Raw genomic sequence first — 26839 nt, forward strand, 5'->3', positions numbered from 1 at the left:
ATTTGTCCTCAGACACCCTGTCTGGGCAAAATATGAAAAAGCTCTACAGCCATGAGGGCCTGAAGATCTGAAACTCTTCTTGCTGAAGTAATTGCTAGTAGCAGAGCGGTCTTCCACGATAAGAACTTTATATCAGCGGTAGTGGCTGGTTCAAATGGAGGCAGGGTGAGCTTTTCCAACACATAATTGAGGTTCCATGCAGGTAATGGTGATCTTCTAGGAGGCCTTAGTTTTTTGGCTCCTCTAAGATACTGCTTTAGTAAAGGATGAGAAAAGATTGGTGGCTCTGTATTGTAATGAGCCGAAATGGCAGAGACATGGACTTTGATTGATGAGAAAGATAGGCCTTTGTCAAGCATCTCAGTTAAGTATTGTAATATCTGAGGAATATGTGGTTCTTCTGCATCAGTTCCTTGTGCTCGATTCCAACACAGAATCTCTTCCATTTGTCAGCATAAGATTTTCTAGTACTAGGCCTTCTGGCTTCCAAAATGACATCCATCACAGTTTTACTGAGATGTGTTGTTTGTATGATTACATGATTAGCCATGCTGCCAGGTTCAGAGTCTGTATTTGATTGTGCAGGATCTGATTGTTTTGCTGGGACAGTAGTTGTGGTCTTTGAGGCAAGGTCCAAGCTGGTTATGGAGACAAGTTCCTTAGGATTGGGTACCAGTATTGGCGGGGCCAGTCCGGGGCAATTAATATCATCTTTGGCATCTCTTGTCTGACTTTTAGGAGGACCTTGGGTAGAAGAGGCAGAGGGAAAGCATAAACTGATAGGTTTTTCCAACTGAAGGATAGGGCGTCCACTTTCCATGCTTGTCTGTGCAAGTCCTTGTGCAGAATCTTTTCAATTGATAATTTTGAGGAGAGGCAAATAGTTCTATGTCTGGGCTCCCCCATTTCTCTGTTATCATGCTGAATACTTGTGGATTTAGGTTCCACTCGTGAGGATCCATAAGGTTTCTGCTTAAATCGTCTGCCAGAGAGTTCAATTTTCCTGGCAGGAATTGAGCTTGAAGATTTATTTGGTAGGTCAAAGCTGTGTCCCACAGTGCCATGGCTAATCTGCAAAGGGGGTATAAGTGTGTGCCCCCTTGCTTGTTTATATACCACATGACTGTGGTGTTGTCTGTCTTTATCAGTAGTTGTCGGATGAAGTAATTCCTTGAAGGCTGTTAGGGCATTTTGCACAGCTAGCATCTTTCTGGTTGATATGTAGATGCATTAGATTTGGTGCCCATATGCCCTGAATGCATCTTCCTGCCATGTGGGCCCCCCCCCAAGCATAATCTGATGCGTCTGTTAAGGTTTGGCTGGCAGGGGGTAGAGTGAAGGGCCATCCCCTGTTTTGGTGACAGGCCTTTGCCCACCATAGAAACTCCTGTTGCAGGCAGGGGAAGAGAGGAATCATTGTTTCCAGACTGTGGGAATGTTGACTCCATAAACTTTTTAGGTACCATTGAAGTTTCCTCATATGCAGTCTTGCATATGGAATTAGTAGGATGCAGGATGCCATGAAGCCCAGTGCCTGCAGAATTTGTCTTGCAGAAGACAGGGTGTTTTTGTTGCCATCAGTTTGAAGTAAGTAGTCAGTTGCCTTTGTTTGTCTGGCGTGAGGTAAGCCATCTGGGCAGTTGTATGCAAGCTTGCACCCAGGAATGTTATCTTTTGAGAGGGTACCAGTTGTGATTTATTTTCGTTTATTGTGTACCCTAGGCATGTTTGAAGCCTTTTCACAAACACCAGGTGTGGTAGAAGAGTGTCCTTGTTCTCTGCTTGAATTAAACAGTCGTCCAAGTAAGGATATATTTGAATACTTCTTTGTCTGCAAAATGCAATTACTGGTGCCAGGCACTTTGTAAAGACTCTGGGCGCAGTAGTTAAGCCAAAGGGTAGTGCAGAGAATTGGTAATGCATTAAGCCAGCCTTGAATCTGAGGTATCTTCTGCACAACTGTCTTACTGGGACATGCAGGTATGCCTCTTAAGTCTAAAGTCACCAGCCAAGCATTCTTGCCCAGCAACTGCTGCAAAGTGAGCGTTTTGAATTATTGGAATGTCCAGGTATGTGTACAGAATCGATAAATCCAGTATTGGCCGCAAGGCTTTGTCCTTTCTGGGTACCAAGAACAATCTTAAGTAAAAACCTTGTCCTTTTTCCTGTTCTGGTACTGTCTGAATGGCCCCCATATCCATGAGGGACGTAACCTGTTTCTGTGCCTCTGACCATTGGTTTTTTGGCAGGTCTGGCCAACCATTTGTCATTGGCAGTGTGTGGAAATGGAATCTGTATCCCTGTGATACGATGTTAATAACCCAGGACAAGTGGGTACTGAACTGCCAATTTTGAGCAAAAAGTGCTAATTTTCCCCGATGGGTGCTGCCAATAGATAAGTGCTTGGTGTAGGCAAAGGGAAGTCATTGGGATTGCTTTCTGTAGGTTTGTGCTTTGGAGGTGGATGTGCCCCATTGCTTTGACCTGTATGAGTCTTGAGCCTGGTACCTGGAACCCTTAGGGCGTCTGGATTTGCCCCTTTGGAGCTCTGTCTGACACAGGAAAGGACCAATTTTTTGTAGGCCAGTGTCTACTGAATCTAGGTGGCTGCACCTGTAAGAAATCTTTAGCAGTTTGCATAGACTTAGCTTCGTCTTCCATTTTCTTTAAAACCTCTTCTGCCTTAATACCAAACAGAGAATCATGCTGTAAAGGTGCATCTAGCAATTTAGCTTTAACATGATCAGGCAAATTTTGTTCCTTTAACCAGGCATGCCTCCTAATCACAGATCCAGTAACTGCGGCCCTGCAGGAGGCCTCTAAAGAATCAAAACCACATTGCAAAGTATGCTTTCCAACCTGTTCAGCTGCATGCAATAATTCCTGCAATTCCTTATTTTCTGCACATTCTGAAATCAACATCACTTTGTTTCAGCAATCCCTTAACATGTTGTTGGTACTTAAGCATATGAAATTGATAGTTTAAGGCCCTGATTGCCAAGGTTGCAGATGTATAAACCTTTTTTCCCCATCTGTCCAGTGCCCTTGAATCTCTGTCGGACAGGTAGGGATTTTTGCTGTTGAGGCCTTAACTCCCTTTGGACCCTGTGAAATAGTTTCCAGGATCAGCAGCAGGGTTTCTAAATAAAAATTTATGAGAGAGTCAGGGACCCTGTACTACCTGTCAGACTTACTGGGAGCAAGAGGTAGAGAGTCAGGGGTCAGGCTTGACATCATCCACAATGTCTAACACAGGAGGAATGGCTAAAGGCTTGTGCTGAGGAAGGAGGAAATCCCTGTGCCTCTTTTTTGATTCTGAGAAGTCTTGACTCTCCCAGTGAAAATGCTCCCTCAAAGTATGCAAGGTTTCTCCAAATGAATAATCCTCAGGAGGGGATGCAAATGGAATAGACTCCTCAGCATCAGAATCCTCATAAGGAGGTAAAGATAATTCCTGATCAGAAGAGGAATCAGAAGAAATAGAAACCTGATCTGAAGATTCATAGTCATCGTCTTGCCTAGGCCTCTTATCTGGAGGGGGATGGGTACCTCTGATCAAGGTAATAAGGTCTTCAGCCATTTTGATCTGTTTTGTAGGCACAGAGGCCTGTGCACGTGGCTTAGGCGTCGTTTTTTTAGTCTTAGAAGGTGTCTTTGCCTTTGGTTTTGCAGCTTTCGTCAGTCTGATGTAAAAATGTTGAGGTCTGAATACACCCTCAGAAGCTGGTGCCGGCTCAGCAGCTCCGGATCCATCCGAGGGAGATACTCAAGGTATTGGACCCGACAGATGTATCTTGCGACATGCCGGACTCCACATGGGTGTCGGTAGAGGCCTGCGACTCGAAGGTAGCGGGCAACAGGGGCTGCAAAAGCTCCTCACTGAGTACTGGCGAGCCGGCGACTGGCTTAGGAGAAGCTTCGTCGTCGGATTTGGATCGACTGCCTTTCTCTGTCCTTTTCTTTGCATTTTTTTATGTACTCCGGTAGTCGGATTGCTATCCGACGACATCTCTGGGTAGTTAAATCTGTTTCCAAAATACTTTGATGCAAAAATATACAGACGCTTAATAATGCGTTGGTTAAATCTAGCACAAAACAGACTGCCAGGCACGTTGTGATCAGGGCCTAGGCAAGAAATACAGTATAAATGGAAATCCTTATGAGGTATTTGCTTCCCACAAGTAATACAATTATTAACTTTTTCTGACATCGGTAAAAAGCAAGAAAAAAGTTTCACTTAGCTTTATTGAAGACTTCAGTTCTGAAACTCAAACGCGAATATTTCAGTAGTCGGCTGACCGGCACTTGTGAAATGCTTCTGCTTCGGGCACCGCGCAGCAAGAAAGACTAAAGAAAATGGTGTCGGCTGCATGTTTTATACCCCTGACGACCTGACGTCACAGAAGAGGAGACAGCAACCGATGCAGGACCCAAGACTTTGGAATTCAGGCCGACAGAGCAACCTGCCAGCAGATTATCCAAATGTAATGACTGCAACAGTGAAACACGAAGAACATCACAGTACAGTTGTGTACACTTACCATAAATGTATATGTTAAGAGTGTATTCACTGTTGCAGTCCTGGTTACCCTCCCCTCCTGCCCCCTAACATCTTTTGGCTATAACTCTACTTTCCTTTACTATGCTTAAAAACCTTTTTGGTGTATTTGCTTTTTTGTTGGAGGTATACCTTTGTGTTTTTATGTTTAACTGCTTCCCATTAGGGGGCACCTGACATCTTGAGCAAGAAAAACTAATGTAATGGCATTGGCTGCATGTTTTATACCCCTGACATCATGGAAGAAGGGATAGCAACCGACGCAGGACCCAAGACTTTGTTAATCAGGCCGACTGAGGGCAACCTGCAAGCAGATTACTCAAATGCAATGACTGCAACAGTGAATACACTCAAACATCTACATTTATGGTAAGCATACACAACTGTATTTTAGCATGCTGGTCTCCCACAGTGAGGGAGGATTAAGGACCAGCTACAAAGAAGTACACAAAAAATAAGCAAACCCTGAACCAGCTGTGCTGAGCACACCTCCTAGCACTCAACTCTCACCCTAAGCTCATCCTCAAGTCACTTCAGAGAAAACAGACCCTCCCCCCCAGAGTGATGTGGAGTGCTACAATTGGTCTAGGAGGAGGAACAAATGTGTCAATGGGGTCACCACCACAAGGCATGGTAATCCAAGAAAATACCAACGTTAAAAACATGATATAAAAGGAAAAACACATTTAATGACCACATTTTGTCAAACTACCTGCTCAAAAACATTTCAAATGAACATACCTGCATGAAGCTTATATACCAACAGCTACACTGAAGACTTGCAATCTTCATTATCTAAAGACAAATGTGTAATAAAGCCACAATCATATTCCCAAAACAAATCTACTAGATACATGCCATGCCACTAAATAATGGGGCATACCTGTAATCTTCCAATGGAGCATAGTTTATGTCAACAAGTAAATCCCTAAATGGAAATGTTATCTACATTAACAGCACATTTCTAAGATAAAAAGGAAGTTTCACACGCTGCCTAAAAGCTCTTCACACCAGAGTCTTCTGCCAAACTACACACAATGTAATCAAGACAGAGACGCAAGACTACTCAGTGCAATTTCTGTTTTATCCACCATAGTTACAAAATTCGCCTCATAGCAAGACTGTCAACTAGACCGTCAGCTAGAGCGTCTTCTGTGTGGAGGCATACATGAATGGGGCATGCCTTCGTTGAAGGTTGTGCGTCAGGGCTGGTAACCTGTACGTAAAAATCCACTACCAATCATTAGCGGACCAGAGTTCCGCTGTGGCGACCCCTAACCGGGAAAAGCCGAAAGACACTGGTTACAAAATTCAACAATAAATCAGTTCACAAAGTTATGAAATGCAGATGAAACAGTAAAAAAATGCAGAATTCTCACCCTTAATTGTGTTCACAGCATAAACTAACAGTTCAACGTGTTCAAAACTTACTATGTCATACCATAATTCCTCTTCAGACCAACAGTGATGAAAAATGTAATTCTACATAATCTACTTAGGTCTGCCATTCATAATACTTCTTTTGAAGATTGAGACTCAAATATATGCACACACGTCTAGGAAAATTGTTAGAACAAAAGAAATGTCACTGAAATGTACTGTAGGAGTATTAACTAGAACACTTAAAATCCCCCCACCAAAAAAAATACAGGGCTGAAACAAATCTGTGTAGCAAACAGTTTTTGCACGACAAGACCATTTCTCTGTCTAGGTTTTAAAACACTTGGAAGTCTGACTGATAATTACATACTGTTGTAGACATACCATTTATCGTTTGCTGAAACATAAGGCCTCAAAGCCCCCCTTCCAAAAAATGTGTAAGCCAGATACAGAAATTTCAAAACCACAATATACTTATTTTAACTGAAGCATTCTTTCTGTGACTGTCCTGCTGAGAAAAAAAAAAAAACTACCATTCTTAATGTAACTAACCTCCACAATATCATTTTTGTTGATTCAGCTAACAAATGCTACAAAAGCTATACATACACTTAAAATGTGTCTCACACTTGTAGCAATTAAGATGCCAAGTAAAGATCAATACCACATCTAAATATAATTATAGCTTTTCAAGAACCCCACTAATTCAGCTTTTACTACTTAGTTTAGTGGCTTGCATTTTTTTCCTATTCTGTATGCAATACTCATACATACCCTTCTACGTTTTTAACAGACAGCAACTTTTGATGTCTCAGGTCAGTCTTTTCTTTATCATATCCTCACATCTCACACATTTACTCTGTTCACAGATTTATAGATATAACTTGCACCCCATTTAAGGAATACTTTCCAGTTATCAAAAGTATGTATAAATACTTCTTCAGCTTGACTGTGAATAGGGAATGACCCAGATAGACATCCCAGTTACTCTTCAGCGAGATAAGGGTCTGTGACATATGCATCTTCCAGTTAACTGTAACAGTTTCCCATCTGACAAGTCACTTAACAGTCTAATAGTCCAGATACAATCACATATTTCTTCCTCTTTTGTCTTGCATGGAACCTTGAGCTATTAAATGCATATATCCAGACTGTTCACTAGAAAGCCTAATATTAAAACAAAAACTCTCATACTCTGGCTACATAATGCAAAGATAGGCATCACTAGAAAAAACACGGATGCTAGGAAAGATTTAAAGCGGGACAGAAAGACGAAGGCTAAGACGGACAGGCAACATTAATAAAGTAAGGAATATCAATCTGCAAGAACTTTAACCAACAGTTTTTAACAGACAGGCTTCGCAAGCTTAAGTCCTTGAGTCATGAAGAGTCAGATCAACTAAGCAGCGACAAACAGCAAAGTGAAATCTCCAGACCAAAACCTGAAAACACCACAGTGCCAGAAAAAGCACACCAATAGTACTAACCTGAACTTGTTAAGACAAGCTGTAAACAGTGAAAAGATGAGAGGATATTGAAGGTACAGGGAAGGAGATGAAACCAGGGAAGGTTTAATGTGTGTCGAACAGACAGAGCTGGCACTTCAGACCTAGTGGTGAGAAAGAAAGCAGATCACAAAAGATCTTACTTCTCAGCTATCTACCTTTCTTTAGTAAAGCAGAATACTCAAATAAGCTGCTACTGGGGAGTGGAGGTGCCTTTGACATGGCTGTTAACTGCAGTTAGAGTGGGGGGGAGGGGGGGAGTACTTGCGTATTATCACAACCAGGTTCCCAAGAAGACAAGCAGCCCATTCCCAAGCCCTTCACGTGCCAATATATGTTGGCATGGTTTCTTGTGAAGTGTGTGCCATTACAGTGCTTTCCACTCTACATATATTAACCTTTATAAAGATTTCCTGACGTTATGCATCTCTGGGATTTGACGAGCAATGAAAAAGATGCTATCAAATTATCAACAGTACAGCATTCTGCCCGATAGTCAAGAATACAGTAATGGTCATCCCATGAAATTATATTTTGGTAAACAAATTTTTTGGAAATATAATGCTGACAAGTGTAACCAGCATGTCGGAATGCGTGGTGGGAACTGGTTTGAAGCAAGTCGAATTGCATTTACTACAGCCTTACGATTTATTGTTGGTGTAAAGAATTGACTTCCATACAATTCTGTGAAGAAAAACTGGATATGGCAGATAAAACCATGATAGACTGGAACAATTACTTAACAGACATTTCATAGTTGTGTACTAGGCTAATGACCCTGGGGCCTTTACAAGCCTAGCCATAGGATTACCCTGGCATAGTGCCACCCGACCTTAGTTCCCAGTGCCTCTGTCGAATAGAGCCACTGGAGTTATCCCTGGGGTGAATTTTTCCCATCCGCTCACCAATATTTCTCTTGAAGAGGGTCAGTGAGGGCATTCTTCAAATGGAGGGAGAAGGGAAAAAAAAAAGTGGCCCAGGTTGTATTGTGGAAATTGATGAAAGTCTGTTCACAAAGAGAAACGGTAATGCAAGATGTGTGCTGCTGCAGCAATGGATTTTTGGCAGTATATGCAGAGAGACCAAAGAAACTTTTCTTGTAACTGTGCCAGACAGACGTGCTGCTACTCTATTACAGAAAATTAATGAGCACATTCAAGAGGGCAGTACAACTTATTTCAACTATTGGAGAGCAACTGGGAGAAGTTGGTTTCACACATGAAAAAGTAAACCATAAATAATTTTGTTGACCCTGACACTGGTGTACACACTAGGAGAGTTGAACATATATAGGGTTCCGTTAAAAGGAAAGAAAAAAAACAGAGAGGTACAGCCCATCACCATTTGGAGTCTTACCTACCAGAAAACATTTGGCGTAAGACTCAAACTGCCAGGAAAAAAAAGACTGTTTTGAATGTATTATGACAGTGACAGCGGTCAACTTTCCACCACAGTCCACGAAATATTCAAGCAATTACTCCCCTTCAGTTATCGGCACACTTTGGTACATTTCTGCAGTAAACCTTTCTTAATACAAAATAAAATGTACACATTGGTGAATATATAACTGCTTTGTACATCTAATTCTGATAACATGTACCACACAACTGTAATGTTCTTCCCTGTTAATAACGACTCTGAAGCTGATAATGACAGCAATAGCTGACAGCCTTCCACCACACATCAAGAAACAGCCAAGCAATTAGTCCGTACAGTTACAGTCGCACTTTGTAACATTTCTGCTGTAAACCTTTCTTAACACTTAAAGTTACAAACTCCTGAATATATACCTTGTTTGTACATCTCATTTTGATGAACTGTGATTTTCATCTGTTGTAGAAGTAACGACGACTGTGAAGCAGCAGCCATGTTTATTTTATTTCTCATTAAGTTACGTCGCTAAAGTATAATACCCAGGAAGATGAATTTTGCCACTATTACTCTTCCTGCCTCATAACCAGTGTGACAGAATACTACCAAGGAGTTTATACACCCCTTCTTAGGTTAAGGTAAATTGAACTGTTTCGCCAAAATATTAGAAATTGTGCAAGCCTGGGAACCTGGCTGCAATAATAAGCAAGTAGCAAAAAAAAAACACTCCATTTTAGTAGCTCTTCCTAACAAATACAATGTCACAATGTCATGCCAAATTAAAGAGACTAAAAATAATTCCATAGTCCTGTTTACATGAAATACATCATCTCCCACATGACTATCAGTTACCTACACATTTCTGCATCCTCTACAATAAACCATCTACCAATCATGCTATGCTCTATTCCTAGCCAGAGATTTTAAACAGTTGTGTAACTTCTGATAACCTTACCTTAATGTTTATTTGAATACAAATTTTTGGCATAAACTGTAAGATGCAAAACAAACATTAACCCCCCCCCCCAACAATCCACAACAAACACTGATTATGTTAACGCCCACCCTCAAGTAGTGAGTTCAACAGCATACCCTTCCCAGCACTAGAGTTAAGTATCATTAACTAGATTTTTATGTTACTTACTGGTTAAACCAGTTTATATCCAGACAAAGTTCTTTTGCACAGTGCTGGAAGTTCTGCTAAACTCTAGATAGGATGCAAATATATCCTCTTAAGAAACAGATCCTTAATTGGGTCAAAAATGTAAATCACACTTTCCTCCTCTTTCTTCCACCTTAGTGAATTCATGACGCATCTCATCTTCTCTGTTCCTTGTATACGGCCAACCATTTCTTTTACATCAATTCTTTTTAAACTATGGTCAGATGCAATTCCAATGTATGCAGAAATATCCTGATTTATTTTCTAAATAAAATGCACTTCTGTAACACCATACTCTGCCAAACAAGACCACCATCTTCCCTTTTAGCAATTCATATAGTTTCTGATAAACATTTTCTGGAATAAATATACTTTCTGAAAAGTAGAATATAAAGTGTACCTACAGTAAATACACTTTCCAAAAAATTCAATAAAGTGCACCTACTTAACACTATTAAGTTAGCTGCTTAAAGTAGAAACAATTGCACCATACACAAGTACATCTAGTCTAATGAAAAAAATGATACGTTAATTGAAAAATTTACTTACTTGGCCATGAGTTCTGCTATTCGATGACAATCTCTCTTATCATAAAACCAAATGCTGAAGATCGACACTAAAAAATGAAAAAAGGCAAAAAACTAAACATAAAAAGCACGTGGATTTTAAGTTACAGGAATAATTTCAGAAACATTTCTATGATCACTGCCAAAAACAAAAGTATTATGAGCATATTAACACCTGTAAACATTGCAGTGGTTAAAAGGGATGATGCTTCTCACAGATTTTGGTTTTATTCTCTGTATCTTAAAAGTTTGCAACTTTTCAGCAAGCCACTAAACTAGATATTCTTATATCTCCCCCCAAAAAAACACATGCAGTTCTGTATACTGTTTTTTTTTTATACAACATGGTATAGCGGTAGCGTTGTTGCCTCACAGCAAGAGGTTCTCCTGTTCGATTCACGGCTGGAGTGCCTTGTGTGTGGTGTCTGCATGTCCTCCCCACGGTAGAGTGGCCTCCGAAAGACGTGCGTGAATGGGCGTGCCTTCGCTGAAGGTTGGGCGTCGGGCTGGCAACTCAGCAACATAACAAATCTACTGCCAATTATTAGTGAACCGGAGTTCCGCTGTGGCAACCCCTAACCGGAAAAAGCCGAAAAGACAAACAACAACAACAGTAAATAAATGCATGCATTATGTAAGCTGGCTTCTAAGATTTTTGCCATCTGTAAAGATATAAAGATTTTGAAGATTTACAAGAAGACAGTTATACAGCTGTCATGGACAGTGGATAACCTAGTACCCAATACTGTCATGCAAAACAGAGTTAAGGATCATTCTCTAGCTCACTTCTGCCATTTAGTGCTAATGGAGGCCAACATGAAGTAAAGAATCCAATGATCTCCAACAGAAACCAACAAAAAAAAAAAAAGACTAGATCAGCAGGATAAACCTAATCCAGATGGGATTTCTATATTGGCAACAGACAAAAAAAGGGCAAAAGAAATGAGAGTAGAAGGAAAAACATGTTTCAGTAGCAAAGTGTTTTCATTTAGGAGGAAGGGTTCAACATTACAATAAGCAAATACACACTCAAAAAGTAGAGAGAGACCGCCCCTTCAATGCGTGCACACGCACAGTGCACATTATGCCACTGATCCACATCTTCAGACGACACTCAACATTCCCCCTTTTTCTATTCACTTTCTTTGCCAGTAAAAACAAAGACTTGAACTAAGGCCCAAGAAAGAAAAAGTAAACAAATGGAGAATGTAAAGACTTAGGGCTGTAAACAGGATACATAAATGAAGCATAACATATCTTCTTAGCTTCAGAGAGGCAGGCTAAGAACAGACTGGAAAAAAATCATTAACAGATGCAGCAAGAATACTAACCTGTTCTATTTGTCTGTGTCTAGCTCCATGTATAGAGGGATGAAGTCCCAATTACAACCAAGATGGCAGCAGATTAATTAGCCGGGAAGGTGGAGAGTGAGAAGCACAGGTTAACTTCAGCTTGCCTACTGGAAGTGGCAATACCTAATGGAAAAGTGCATGTCATGCAGAACGTGGACTTGGGAAGTGAGCTTTGCTCTGTCCAACCACATCTGCATGGCAACCTTCAAACCTTCAAAGGGCATGTACAGAAATGTGCAAACCCATACAGGAAGGCTCTGCTGTCGTTTGAGAAAGTGAGGGTGCACATCAGCCAGCAGCCCCCCAACCATTTCCCTAAAGGCTGAATAATGGAACGCCATTCATGGGGGGGCAATTACGTTCTTTGTTTAGAATGACTGCTTTATACCTGATTTACAGGCGAATAGGTAGCCACCCCAACACACAGAGGGAGAGCCTTGAAAGGAGGCATTCTGCTGTCTCAAAGTTCAACTCTCTCTCTCTTTTTTTTTTTTTTTTTTTATTATTATTTATTTATTTATTTTTACCCTCACATACGTACACAAAGCTAAGCTTGACTTCCCAGGTGGCCACACAGTGATCAACAGGTTGACTTCAGCTCTCCCAGTGTGCAAACAGAAACTGAGAATAATGGACCACTGAAACGGTCAGTATGGTTCAGTCACTAGCAATATATACAATACCTGGATTCCACCACTGACGAAATGTGGAGAGCCTGAGAGAAATCAATGAAAAAAGGGGAAAAATCTGGCTTGGAAGAATCCAGCAGTGATTCAGCAAAAAGTAGCTAAAGTTTCAGCTTTGGCAGAGGAGATGGCTTCCAGCAGCTTACAGAAAAAAATCAAATTTACTCAGTGATGTTTAAAATAAAATCAAACAAGAAAGGAATATATCAACTCAAAACAATCTAGAAAAATAGAAATTTTAACTAGCCATTTAAATGCAATGATAAAAAATAGAGGCTAGCTATGAAGACTCTCAAGGAGAGAGGTTTCAAAAACAGAATTAGAAGACAGAGTGCAGAGAAGACCCGTGATTTTCTGCTTTTCTGCTATACACAAGAAACCAAGGAATAGACCGTATTAATTTTAGGAAAGCACAACTAAGCAACTGGACTGGTGTTTCACAACAGAATTTGTGAATTAAATGGGCACATCATGTGTATGCGCAAACCAGACGATGAGACAGCGGTCAAGATCTACATTAGTAAAGATGCAATAAAACCAACTGAAAGAGCGGATTCTGACAAATCAGTGGCTTCTCATTCTCTTGACAAAGCATATACAGAGACTTTGCCACTGAAACCATTCCATTGTAATACAGGAAAATGCTTTAAAGACAGAAAAAAAACATTAGAGCTGGACAGAAGAATTAGGAGCATCTTGGACTTGAACCACATACTGGTGTACTGGGAGATGACGGTGATCAAGACCAACATGGAAATTGGTGAATAAATGGGAAACTATAAAATAGCATTCTAACAGATATAAGAATAGACATGTGAAACACAGCTTTGCAAGAAAGCATGCTTTAAGAAAAGTCTGACTCTATTAAACTTGAGAACGAACTGTAAAAAACACATACTCCCACTTTGTCAGCAAAGTTTACAAGGACACTAAAAGGAATGAAGAAATAACGAAGTAAAACATTTTTTCTCATTATTTACATAAAAAGTTATGATGTAAATTACATGTTAAACTGTAAAGCAGTTTTGCATAGTGTGCAGTCGGGTATTTTAACTGAGAAATAGGGCAGTATTCCAAGTGACTACTGTATATGTTAATGTTAAAGCAATTAAGATCTTTGGCTGCAAGAAGTACAGGCTCTACACTGTAACAAAACAAGAAAGGCTGATCAGAACCAACATAATACAATGTTGTAATCTTGGGCTGCTGGGGTGGGGATGGGGCATGTTTTGCTAAATGTTGAATTACAATAATTTCTACAGTTTTTAAAAATGTGGATGCCTAAATTAATGATCTTAGTTTAAGCTGCAAACAATTTTTTTTGTAAAGCAAATAAGTTTGAAGAATAACAAAATGATGAAATACATGGGAATGGTATGGTTCATACAACTGCAAGGTTATCAGCTTGTCCCATCCCATTAGCAAATGCTCTCAATAGGAGACAAAATGTCTGCAGGTACACGCAGTTGGTCAGGGGAAGTGTCTGTATATGGTGTTCTGATTGAAATTTCCAAAGATTCTTTCTTGCATCTGCAAAGTTATTTTTTCTCCCTCATTGCTGGCTGCTTTTACTTGGAGTGAAGTGCAAGCAATTATTCTTGAGAGTTACGAGTACTCTTTGCTTAAATAAATGTAACATTTAAAAGGTACAGTGGCAAGCAGTTCAGTGAAAAATAAAGTTTTAAACTGTGAGAAGTGAATATGAAGTAGGAGCCTCCCTCAGCAGTCTTAACATTGTAATGCATTTAACAGAACAGTGTACTATTATGTAGATGGTGAACTTTTTCTTAGGGTTAAATGGTAATTTTTACTGAAAGATTGTAAGCAGTTTTTCACATCTGAAAGGAAAAATCGAGATAAAGAATGCAAGACGTTTTTCACATTTGGAAGGGAAACGACAACAATCAGTGTTTAGTGGGAACACAGACTGCAACATGCTGTTTAGCACTTCAAGTAATGCCTATAGGTGCAGATATTGATTTGGGGCAACTGCTCCTATCTGAAGGACTAAACATAATTTGTTGAAAATGCACAGCGCTTACTGTGTTTATTCTAAGTTGAAAGGGGAAGCAGCATTCTGAAAATTTCATTTTTTGCTCGAGTGCTTTAAAACAAAAATTCATGAAAATGTGACAAGTTCAAATGGAAATGAGAAGCATCAAATGCTTAAAAGATGAGCCTGTCAAGCATTAGTGTGTGCAAGTAAGTGAAAAACTGGAAATGCATATTCAAAAGAACTGTTAGCTAATATTCCTACCTATACACAGGAACAAAGTAGTACTAACAGGAAAAAAAGAAGTTATGCACTTGCCATAATGTTTCATCTGTGCTGTCCATTTTAATTTATCCTTGACATATGGGTTCGGTTCTGATAATGGAACTGACTTGGCTGTTACTACAGCTCACACGGACCAAAAAACTCTCAAGCTTCACCTCTAACCATAACTCTTCTCCCAGGCAGATTAGATATAAAAGTCAGATAAGGAAGCCTCTATGGAAGCCATATCTGCTATGCCTTAATGATCGCAGTAAGTTATATGTACACTATCCGTTCTAGCAAAAAGTCTTCAAAGGCTGGGGGAGGGAGAGGAGTCAAGGATAAATGAAAATGGACAACACAGATGGAACATCATGGTAAACACACATCTTTATCTGATGTTGTCAATTTTCACTTTATCCTTTAAATATGGGGCAGAGTCCCCTGCTACTTTAGACCTTGGGAGGACTCACAGAAGGGCATTTCTGAGCACCACTGAACCAAAGGATGCTCTTCCCCTAGAGACCAAATTCAACTTGTAATGAGCAATAAAGGCATGGGGAGAAGCCCAAGTTGTTGTCACCCATTGAAGGTCTAGACTGGAAAACTGCTGAAGTGGCTACAGATCTTGTAGAATGTACATGAACAGGCAGAGACAAATTAATTTTCTTCATGCAATAGACAAAAGATGTACAATCTTTGAACCATCTGGCCAAGGTCATCTTGCTGACTGGTTTACCAGACCTACCCCATGAAAATGGGACAAACAGTTGATCAGATTTTCTTATGTCTTTTGTTCTGTGTAGATACAAAAGTAATTGTCTGTAAACATCTAACAAATGCAAACAGTGCTCACCTTTGTTCGAAAAGTCGGGAAAGAATACTGGTAAATTAGTAATCTGACTGACACCACTTTAGGTAGAAAGGAGGGATTTGTCCTTAAAGAAACACTCCCTTTGTGAAAAATCAGATAATATGGTCTGCATAAGACTTGAATTTCTGAAATCTTTCTAACAGAGGTTACTGCCACCAAAAATAATATTTTCCTTGACAAATACTTCAGATCCCAGTCTGCAGATGGTTTGAAGGGATAATGTACAATGGTTTGCAACACTAGGTTTAGATCCCAAGGTGGAACAGGATCTTTGAAAGAGGGTTTCAGCAAAACTCTCTCTCCTAAAAAAAAAAGGCTTACAAAGTCTATGAGAAGCCAAGGAATGTTCTTCCAAACCATCATGGAAATTCAAAATTGCTGCTAGTTGTATTTTGATGGTAGATGTGGAAGTTCTTACATTGAAAAGAGAAGCTAAGAAATCTAAAATATCAGCAGATGCGGGAAATGACTCTATACCCCTTTCATATGCCCAAATGGTAAAACTCTTCCATTTACTAGTATACAGTTTACGGGTGGAAGGCTTACGAGAAGCTAGGTGAATTTAGGGAAGAAAGGGTAACTCACTTGGCAATTAATGGAACCAGAAGAACCATGCTGTCAGCTTGAGGTTCAGAATGTTTGGATGAACTAATTCCTCTGGATGAGACAGAAGGTCTGGATCTGGGTCCAGATTCCAAGGTCACTGAATCAAGTAAGGCCAAAGAAAGGTGAACCATATCTGTCAAGGCCAAAAAGGTGCAATGAGGACTACTTTGCTCTTCAGCCAGAGTGCTTTCTGCAAGAATTTTGGAATTAGAGGTATGTGGGTAAAGGCATATATAGGGGTCTGGGGGACCAAGTGTGGAGAAGATAGTCTCTTGGGGACTTCCTGGAGAAGGAATCGGGGCAAAGTAGTTGCTACACTTGTTGTTTAGAGGAGAAGCAAACCGGTCACAGAAAGGTTGGCCCCATTGACTGAAAGCCCTTTCCATCACTTTTGGACAGAGAGACCACTTATGGGGCTGTATAATACATCTGCTCAATTTGTCTGCTATCACACTGGAACTCCCTGGCATTGCTATCAGAAAGCAGCTGGAAGAGATCACCACACACTGACTGCTTCTTGACAAACAGGGTAAGATTTGGTTCCTCCCTCTTTGATGTACCAAACTACTGACATATTGTCTGAATCACAATTGTTCCCACAGGAAGAGCTGATCAAAAGGCTTCCAACACTAAAAGTACAGCTCTTACGTCCACAGCACTGACATGCAAGTTAGCCTCTAAAGGGATGTGATGCCCGTGCCCTGGCCCAGCAATCAAGGAGCCTCAATCCTCACCACTAACACCAGAAAGGGAGTCTCATATGAGGAAAGGGAGTCTCATATGAGGAAAGGATAACAAATACACACAGTAAAGTGCAATTTCCCTTAAAAGCACACAGAGATCACAGTCAGTCCAGGGCTGGTCGCTCCCTCGCTTTCCAGGTCCCCAATATGACTCCCCACTGGAACAGCTATATGGTCCAGATCTCAGCCAGCTAGACAGCTAAAATCTCCAGGACCCTCTCTGTCCAACCAGTGCTTCGTGTCCCTGTGCAAGTAGCTGACACACACTTTGAGATAAGTTTATACAACCACACAGACACTCCTGGGAAAGGCTGGCACAGGATCTCCAGCTGTGCCCCTTTTACCCAGACTATACGGTAGAAATCACTGCCACCACCCAGCTACTAATTATCAGCTACCCAAAGGACCTTAAAAGGGTGTCCAATTATTACTGTGCAATATTATTATCCAATTGGTAGTATACCCCAAGGCTAAAGCTGTAGGAGCGACTTTGTACAATTTTACCAAAGGCATACAAGTACTCTTAAGAGCATAAATTATCTCTACACAAAACAGCCACAGTTAAAAGGGTTTACAAATATTTAATAATAATTAAAAACACAAGACAATATTTTCTACTACACAGTGCTAGTCAAGAGTTCAGAGATCACAGAGAAATACTTAAAATAACACAGTAGTAAAGTTCTGACATCACAGAAAAACAGACTAATCTTTCTAGTCCCTAGCTATTTCTAAAAGGAAACAAGTCTAAGATACCTTACACATGAGCAAGACAGTGCTGTGAGTTGGATGGTCCAGACAAAAATGTTTAATGCCTTCTGATTCCCTGTTTAAATTGCCATTTTCAATCCTGATTCCCATTACACAATTTCACACTTTCCTGGGGTTCTCAGGCTGACAGATGCTACATTCTTGTTATCTTGCACCTGCAGGAAACTACATCAATAAAAAGCATTCCACATGTAAACTCTAGTAATTATTCCTTAAGTTAAAATAGGCAGGATGCTTCACTCCAGACTAATCAACTCCAAATTCTAACTTAAAAGGGACAGGCATGAAATAATTTCAACTTCAAAGGACAGACAAGAAATGCTTGACTTTGCTTTCTTTACAGCAAAGGGCAATGTTGCTACATTGTTTTAAGTTCAACATTTCACAGCATATTATTTCATTTAAGAAAACAAGCCTGTATTTCAACAGTCATATTTACAAATGACAGAATTATGTACCAAATTCTATTTGTCTAGGTGGCAGCCTTCACCCATCTCTACCAGTCTTCACAAGGGGTACCAAGTGCCTTGGACAATCTTGCCCAAAAATGCCCCCCACCCCATCTGGGAGACATCCATGGTCACTATGGCCCTGTGTTCTGGAAGGACAAAGCGGTGGCCCAGGAGAATTTCTTTGGAATGAATCCACCAAGCTAGATCCTGCTTGCAATGATTGGTGATCAGAATCTAGTCCAACATGGGTTGGTATAGCATAGACAATTGAGATGCCAGTAACCACTGTAGAATTCTCATGTGACATCTTGCTAGGACTAGAGTTACTGTCACTGCCATGGAACCTAGAGCCTGTAAAATTAGACAAGTGGGTAAACTTCTTGCAGTGGATTATTTTCTGAACCTGTGTTATGACTTTCTGAAGTCTCATAGGAGGAAGGGATACGATGGTTGTTTTATTTAGTACTGCCCCTCTAAACTCAGAGTTGGAGTCAGTTGAGATTTTTCATGATTTACAGTTATTCCAAAGTGCGCACAGGTCTTGAGAAAGTAATCCCTTGCCTCTATCAATTGATGCCTGGTCGGAGCAGTAATGAGCCAGTCGTCCATGCACAGAAACACCCAGAATCCTCGCAGTCTCAAGGGAGTTGCTAATACTGCCATATATCTGGTGAACACCCTGGGGGCTATGGCGAGATCAAAGGGCACTACCCTTGGTAATCTCTGGCTCCAAGGAGGAAGTGGAGGAACTTGCTGGACCGCTCGTTCATTTGTGTGCGCTAATACAGATACTGAAGATCTATAGAGCATATTCAGTCATCTTTTTCCAAAAAAAGAAGAATGGACTGTACCGTGACCACATGGAATTTTGTTTGCCAAACTGATTTGTTCAGCACACTGAAATCCAAAATTGCACTAAAATCCAAAATTGGTCTCCAGTTCCCCTGTCTTTTTTGGCACTAAAAGAATCTTCAGTACATTCCAGATCCTCTCTGGTCTGGTGGGACTTCTTGGATGACTTTTCTCTAGCAGTTTCTGTATTTCTAGAAATGCTGATTCCCCTCTGATTAGATGGAACATCTGAGATTTTTTGCATACTGGGGAATGAAGGGAAAATAGTATAGTGTAACCTCCGCTGCACCCAATAATCTGTTATATTTAGATAGGTTTTTTGGTGCAAAGATAAGCGCCCCCTGACTACCTCCAGAGGGAGACAATCGGACCTCCTTCAGGAAAGCTGAAGGGGCTTACCCAGGAAGGAGTCCCTGAAGCCCTGCCACATGGATGGTGTCTTCCATTAAGTTCTCCCTCTGCCCCTGGGAGAACTGGCTCCATGTGTGTCCTATAAAGGCCCTTGGGATTTTTTGAACCACATCTTTCTGCTGCTCCTTTGATTCCTGGAAAACAATCTTTGGGAGAGGAGGTGGAAAAACATATGCCCACAGCAGAAAGGTCTTAACATTCTTCTCACATCTGGACAATGTGTGTCTAACTTTTGGGAGAAACGGAGACAATCCATCAAAGGGTGTATTGATGAATGAAGACTTAAATGGCTCCACAAAGTCACAAACTCGTCCAGGTGTATCTCCTTATGGCTACGCCTGAACCCGATGGTCTGGTGGTCCCTTCGGCTGCATGTGCAAAGAGCCTCATGGACAAGTTTGACACAGAGTCCAGGGTAGCCAACTAGGAAGCAACTTTTTCTTGGACTCCCTCAGTAACAGCTCCTGCCTGGGTATCCAACTCCTTGATCAGATCCCTCTGAGGTCTGGTAAAATGTGCCAGGAAATTCAAATACCTTAAGGCCATGGTCAATGAAGCATAAACCTGCTTCCCAAATCTATCCATTGCCCAGGACTCTGTTGGGATGGATGATAGATTAACTCTGCTCAGCGAGTTCCTTTTTTGTGGAGGACGCTATGACCATGGCATCCACTGCTAATACTTTAGCCCAGGGGCAGATAAAATTCTGTCCAACATCTTGGTGATGGGTTCAGTGGGGTCTGGTGCCTTCCACCTCCTCTAAGAGATCAACTGAATGAGCTTGTCAGCAGGTCGAATCATCCCAGAGGTAGACAAGCGAGCACCAAATGTCTGCAGGTAAACAGATTCTTCTGAGGAAGGATTTTGGGACTTCCAGTCACACCTTTGTTTCTAAATTTCTAGGCAGTCTCCAAAGCAGACATTGGGGGTGAGCATGGGGACCCCTCCCCTTCATCAAAACTCAATGTCTTCTCTGACAGATTCCTGTCAGGAATCTAAGTGCTTCCTCTTGCACTTCTGAGGAACCCCCTCAGAAGGATAGTCTGGAGAGGTATCAGAAGATGACAGAAGCTGAATCAGAGATTCCTGAGGTCTTGGCACTCGCTGCTCCAGTGGAGACAGGTTGAGTAACTGAGCATGAGGAAGGCATCTGCTCTGAGAAGGAAGGGGTCCACTGAGTTGACTGCAAAAGACAAGGCCCTCTCCATTGCCTCGAAGGCTAGACCCCCTTGAGGAGAGAAGGGAGCCCGGAACAGAGACAGACTGGCTCGGAACCATGGTCACTCCCCACGCCGACAAGACTGCACGTTGGAGCATTGGCAAGATTCAGTTTGGCTCTGTCTTCTGTCTTGGGAGCTGAGACGGCTCCTAAAAAATTGGAGTCTACTCCTGACCCTCAGAGCAGACAGGGCAGATATGGCCCTCAGGAGGTCTCTGGATCTGAAAGAACCAGAGAACAAGGCAATAAACGGTTCCAAAGCAAGAGAGATCTTCAGAACTGATACAATTGGCACCAGATGACTCAGAGCTGGAAATTCTCATACCTCAGAGGTCAGTGGAGGATTAAAGGTGTGAAAGAAGATTCAGCTTCTGAGCCATAATGGCTGGAGCCAGAGAAGTCCTGTAAATCCTCTCGCCCACAAACTTTTATTCACCAGTCTCTCCACATCACCTTCTGTAAGACTTTCGGTGAAACGGACGGACAGAGAGGGCAATTTTGACCTTTACAGGAAAACTTTGGGTAAATCAGTCATAAAAAGGTCAACATATGGGGAGTAAGTTGTCCTAGGTAAGCCATGTTTCTGTACTCTGCGCCAATGTACTCTGTGTCAAGGAAGAGCCAGGAAGCAATATTTCTTGCACCAAACAGAGCATTTGCTGGCATTCTGAAGACTTCTGCATCAAGGCTTTTGAATCTGAAGTAGCGGTCAGTGCTAATGATTTTCATGGTATCAAAGGCTTAGATCTGGAATCCATCTGATCTAAAGAACTTTTAGGTACAGAGGATCTAGGGGTTGTGTGTGTTGGTGCCAAAGGAGACGCTGGCACAGACATGCTTCTCTTTTTGGCCTTCTCCAAAGAGGATGAGGAAAAAGGTGAAGAAACATCAGTTTTACTCTTGTTATGAGCAGATATATAGCCTCTCCAAAGGTGAAAACAATCAAACCCTTCAGGATTAATTTTTTCTTTAAAACATGCCCTATGACTAAAGCCATGGCAAGTGTTATAATCTTCCTTTAAGTCTACAGGACCCAGACAATAAATGCTCAACAGATGCAAATCCAAGAGAGGGATCTTATGGCTGCACTTGTGGCATTTCTTAAAGCCAGAAGGTCCCTTAGTTTTCTCAGTCAAAACACAAAAGGCTAGGAAATGCACACACCACATTCACACCAAAAGGGAGGAGAGAGAGAACACACACAAAGAAAAACTGGAAAGTTTCTCTCTTTGTGAGGATTTTTTTTTTGAGGAAAGGAAATAAAGAGTTAGAAACTTTCAATGAAAGGATACACAGAAATGTATGGAAAGGTGGCCATCAATAATGATAGTTGGAAGGCATACACAAGTGTACAGAAAGGGAGAGCGATTAAAACTTGGAGAGTAGAGGAATAGTGAAAAGGAAGAGTTATTATAAGATAACGCAAAAATGAAGTAATCTGAAGAAAAATTATCCAAAAATGTACTTGGCTCGAGAGCTATGGCGAACACGTCTGTCTGGAAAAGCAGCAAACCTGATCTGAGGTAACTGAGGGAGGATTATGGGTAGATGTGAAGCTCGGGAGTTTTTGGCCTGTGCGAGCTGTAGTAACAGCAGAGTCGGTTCCAAGACTGGAACAGAGACCATATGTCAAGGATAAAATGAAAAGTGACATCAGATTGTATATTATAGAAAATGACCGTACAAGTACAGACAAAACACAGAGTACTGGATTATACTAAGAAATATAGGGTACAAATAGTAATGTTTCAGGAGACATATTTGGACAGAAATGAGGATATGAATTTGACAAATGATTTAAGGAGGGACCCCATTCAACAGAATAATCAGGGGGCAAGGGAGAAGGGAAATCATAATACGGATTGCTAGAGGGGGCTCCAATAGTGACATAGGAAAAAAAAGACTGACAGATTTGTGGTAGTGATGGGCTGCTGGCAAGGGAGAAGGTTTTTTGGTAGAATATATGCTAGTGTAAAACTGCTACTATGCTGCTTATAAAATCAGAGATAATCAGGTTTAGCAGGGAATACTACTTATGAGTGGAGACTGGAACTTGATTTGCAAAAGTGAGTATGTATTAGTAGGCCCTAGGAGGTAAATATAACAAAAGGTAGATTTCTAAAGAAATGTATGGTAGTACTGGGTATAGAAGATTTAACTTCAGCAATAAAAAAGACTGACAGTATGCATATTTCTTATTCCCAAAGGAACAATAATTAGGCTAGACTGGTTAGAATTTGCATTTTACAGGATAATGGATATTTAATTGAAAGCTTTGACATATCCAATAACTACTCAGGTTCATGCACAGATAAAACTAAGATAAAGATGCAGAGTAATGAAGTAAAAATATAGTGTTCATGGCTGTACTAGCTAAGAGAATAACAAAGTTGTTGCCAAAACGGATATGTAAGGATCAGTGTAGTTTGTAGAGGGGAGACATTTGCCACCATTAACAGAACAATGATGATCCACAGAGAAGCAGAAAGAAAATACTGTTACTGGTGAGTCTTGATGCAGAGAAAACATTTAAGAGACTCAGCTGGGATTTTATAAGTAGGGCAACGTAAATATTTGCATTACCTGACAGAAATATACACTTAATTAGGAGGCAAGACGTAAGATGGGTGGGATCCTCTCTGACAAGATGTGTTTGAACTGAAGAACCAGACTGGGGTGTCCTCTCTCACTTTTGTTACTTGCTTTACATTTAAAGCCATTGGCAAGTAAAATTAGGGACTCTTAAATTCAAGGATATAACTGGTACTGTAATCAAGAAATGTTAACTTTATTTAAAGGTGATACTTTGCACTTGATAAGTCCAGAAAAGCAAAGTCAGCACTCCTGGAACCACACACTTCAGCAACTCAAGTAAATCCTTGTAGTAAATGGCCGCAAAGCACTTTGGGAGTGGTAAAAATACTTTTTATTAAACCAAAATAAATGAATAAGCGCTTTTGTCAAGAACCTTCTCAACTTCATCAGATAAGAGCAAATCCAGGAAACACTCAAGTAAATCCTGCAAGAGCATTAATTAAGTAATAAACCAATCCCATCACACGGACTAAAAAGGACCTCTCTGAACTCAAATATTCATGAAATGCAATCATAAAAATATTACACTCTTTAAAACCAGCATTTAAATGACATTAACAAGTGCAAAGATGCTGAAATAAATACAAATACACACACAGGGCAGGATTCACGAAACCTTCGTGTAAGAGTTAATATGTCTTACACGGAGGCTGCAGTCGAATGGTATGACGTCAGCATGCCATGCACATTCATGAGGGCATGCTGAATCACACCCCAGGCTAACACAGTCCGTGTAGGACAGTAGGGGGCATGTCCGAATGCAGAGTTCTGCAAAGCGACACGCCCCCAGAAGAGTTAGAGTCCTGAAAGTAAACTCCCACGAGCGAGTCCGCGGAAATGTCAAGGAACACACCACACATGCCCCCACAGACTATAAACCCAACTGTAATGTAAAATGTAAAAATAGCATTTTAATTTTTTTTTTATAATTTCCAAAACGTTTGCCCGTAGTTGCGCTCATTTGCGCGGGTATGCTCTCCGCTCAGTCACAGTTAGCAGTCATTCAAAAGCATATACGATCTAAATATACAAATTAAGCCAAGTAGCAATAGCGTAGTGGTAGAGACATTGGCCAAAGAGGAGGTAGTCATGGTTCAAACCCCCACAACATAATTTTCTATTTTTATTTAAATAAGCATGAAACAATCCCCTGACATATATGTATATATATATATAACTATAATTTAAGTAAAATGTAATGAAATGGGCCATCTATTTTTGAAGAAATCCGACACAAGAAAATATAAAAAAATTGTATAAGTGCCCATAGCTGAGCAAGGCTTTACAAATCTGAATACGAGTGCCCATAGGTGAGCAGTGGTCTAACAAGCGTAATATGACTGCCCTCAGGTGAGCAGTGGTTTAACAGGTGTAATATGAGTGCCCGGAGTTGAGCACCGCTTTAACACACTTAAAATGAGTGCCCGTAGCTGATCAACACTTCTCACAACGTAATATGCGTGCTCATAGCCAAATAACTTGTTACCCAGCGTAAGCAGTTTGCGCGGAGCTGCGCAGCGCGCCATCCGGCTTACTGGCGGGCATAGTCGAGCAAGCTGTATCAAAACCGCCTTTACACAGACACACCTCCTACCCTGTCTAGACAGTAGTAAAAACAAAAAAAGCAATGCCCAGGCTCGAACCCAGGATGCTGTGCACCATAGTCAAAGTACTGAACCACTAAGCCATGACAGTTGTACTGAGAAATGCAGTATTAGCATATATATAGGAATGAATGGAAACAGAGGCATGACAAAGCAGGTTTTCTTAAGCTGATAAATATCCAAAATGGCCAATCACAGATAAGTGCGGGAAAACGGCCATATATAAGCCCCATAGGCGGGAATACACAGCATAACTGATTGTGGTACCCATTTGCAGTCAGGATGGCAGGTGCAGGAGAGGTAAGTCGCTTTAGAGCACAGAGGTGGGGTGTTGAGGAGTCCAAATATATGGTTTGGCTCCTAGTCCACGATCATGAGGCTCAACTCATGCAGGGCCAGGTTCCCAGGGGTGCATACAAGGCAGAGGCGTGGAACCGGTTGGCACATGATCTCACCAGTGCCACAGGCATACCAAGGACTGGTGAACAGGTCCGTCACCACCATGCGGACCTGAAGAGACGTAAGCAGGACCAACTAAACTGTTGGATACAGGAGGCCCGGCAAATGCCTAACGCCCCACTACTTAGTAAGTATCCATGTAATTAATTATGTAAGAAATTAGCCTAACCTATATTATGGAGATGTATGTTCCAATATTACTTCATTTATATTACAGCTGCAGGTGTCCGTTCCATGAATCAGTGAGCCTATGCTGATAGGCTGGTGAGGTTGATCACCAGGCAGGTTAGTAATTATTTTGCTGGAATTGTTATAGACTATAAGTGAGACAGCTTGTAAGAGAGTTCAGTGTTGTTACATATTAATAAAGTTCAAATAAATCTAGAAGAAAGATTCTGCTAGTACTGTAAGATTAGATAAGTGATGCAGCCTGTAATCCAGAAATAAACATTAAACAAGTCTGAAATAGAGTTTCCACCTGTATTGTAATATCAGATAACTGCTTCACCCTGAAAATGACTGGTAATCAATCTACAAAGGATAGACATGTGTCAAATACATCCCCTTTTAAAATCTGCCATATGAAATAAGCGAGTCTGTTGGAAAGGATTGTTGTAACCAAGTAAGAAATGTTAACGCCTAGAATTAAGTACCATCTTGAATTGTAAAAATAATACAAGTGAGAGTGTGAGAAAGAGGGTATGAATCAACCAAGAAAGCTCTAATAAGTCTTGAATAAAGTTATACTGCAGTCAGTACATAATGAAATGAATGAGACAGCCAGAACCAAAGAGTGAAATGGGTGTAATAAAGTACTGAACCTGGAATGTGTCTGTCCCACAATTTGGATATGGTGCTGTACCCTTGCAATATGGAGATAGTATGGTTGTATGAAATACTGAACATCCACAGTTGTCTAGAGCCATATAAATCAAATGTAGCAAGATGCTGTACCTGAACACAGCCAGATATGAACATGTATGAATAAAAATGGAATGAATATTAATGTAGCAGTAACATTCCCATCACCAACATTCCTAAGGTTACATATAGGAAACTGTACAAAGACATGTAGGGGATATATATCTGCAGCTACTAGGAATGTACAGCATATGTATAGGTAGTTTAAGTTGTTAATGTAGTATTTTTTCACCCTACCCCATTTTCACAAATGATGCCATTCCACACCAAACTGGGTATGTGTATACACAATTAATTCCCATGGACATTTGTCCTGTTGGTTCATACATATCTGCATGTACGTTGATGCATGTGCCCTGTTCACATATCCAAACCTGATGGCCTGTTGCCATCAATCAACCGTGCATGCTGTTGGATTGTGTACTGTTGTTCTAAATATGCATGTGTTATGCTTGCTGTCCAATGTTTGGAATTCATGGGTGTTTGGTTAATGGG

The 26839-nt window shown here is 40.8% G+C and overlaps 1 protein-coding gene across 1 annotated transcript in view; it reads right to left on the minus strand.

The window, feature by feature from the left end:
* DCP1A (decapping mRNA 1A) overlaps positions 1-26839 on the minus strand; it is a 1118752-nt gene that overhangs the window by 791140 nt on the left and 300773 nt on the right. The window contains exon 4 of the mRNA XM_044077482.1: positions 10526-10592. Coding sequence (XP_043933417.1) covers positions 10526-10592 — 67 coding nt within the window. The remainder of the gene's footprint in view (positions 1-10525; positions 10593-26839) is intronic.

The sequence above is a fragment of the Protopterus annectens genome, chromosome 7.part0 (assembly GCF_019279795.1).
Source record: "Protopterus annectens isolate FY-2018-M chromosome 7.part0, PAN1.0, whole genome shotgun sequence".
Classification (NCBI taxonomy): Eukaryota; Metazoa; Chordata; order Ceratodontiformes; family Protopteridae; genus Protopterus; species Protopterus annectens.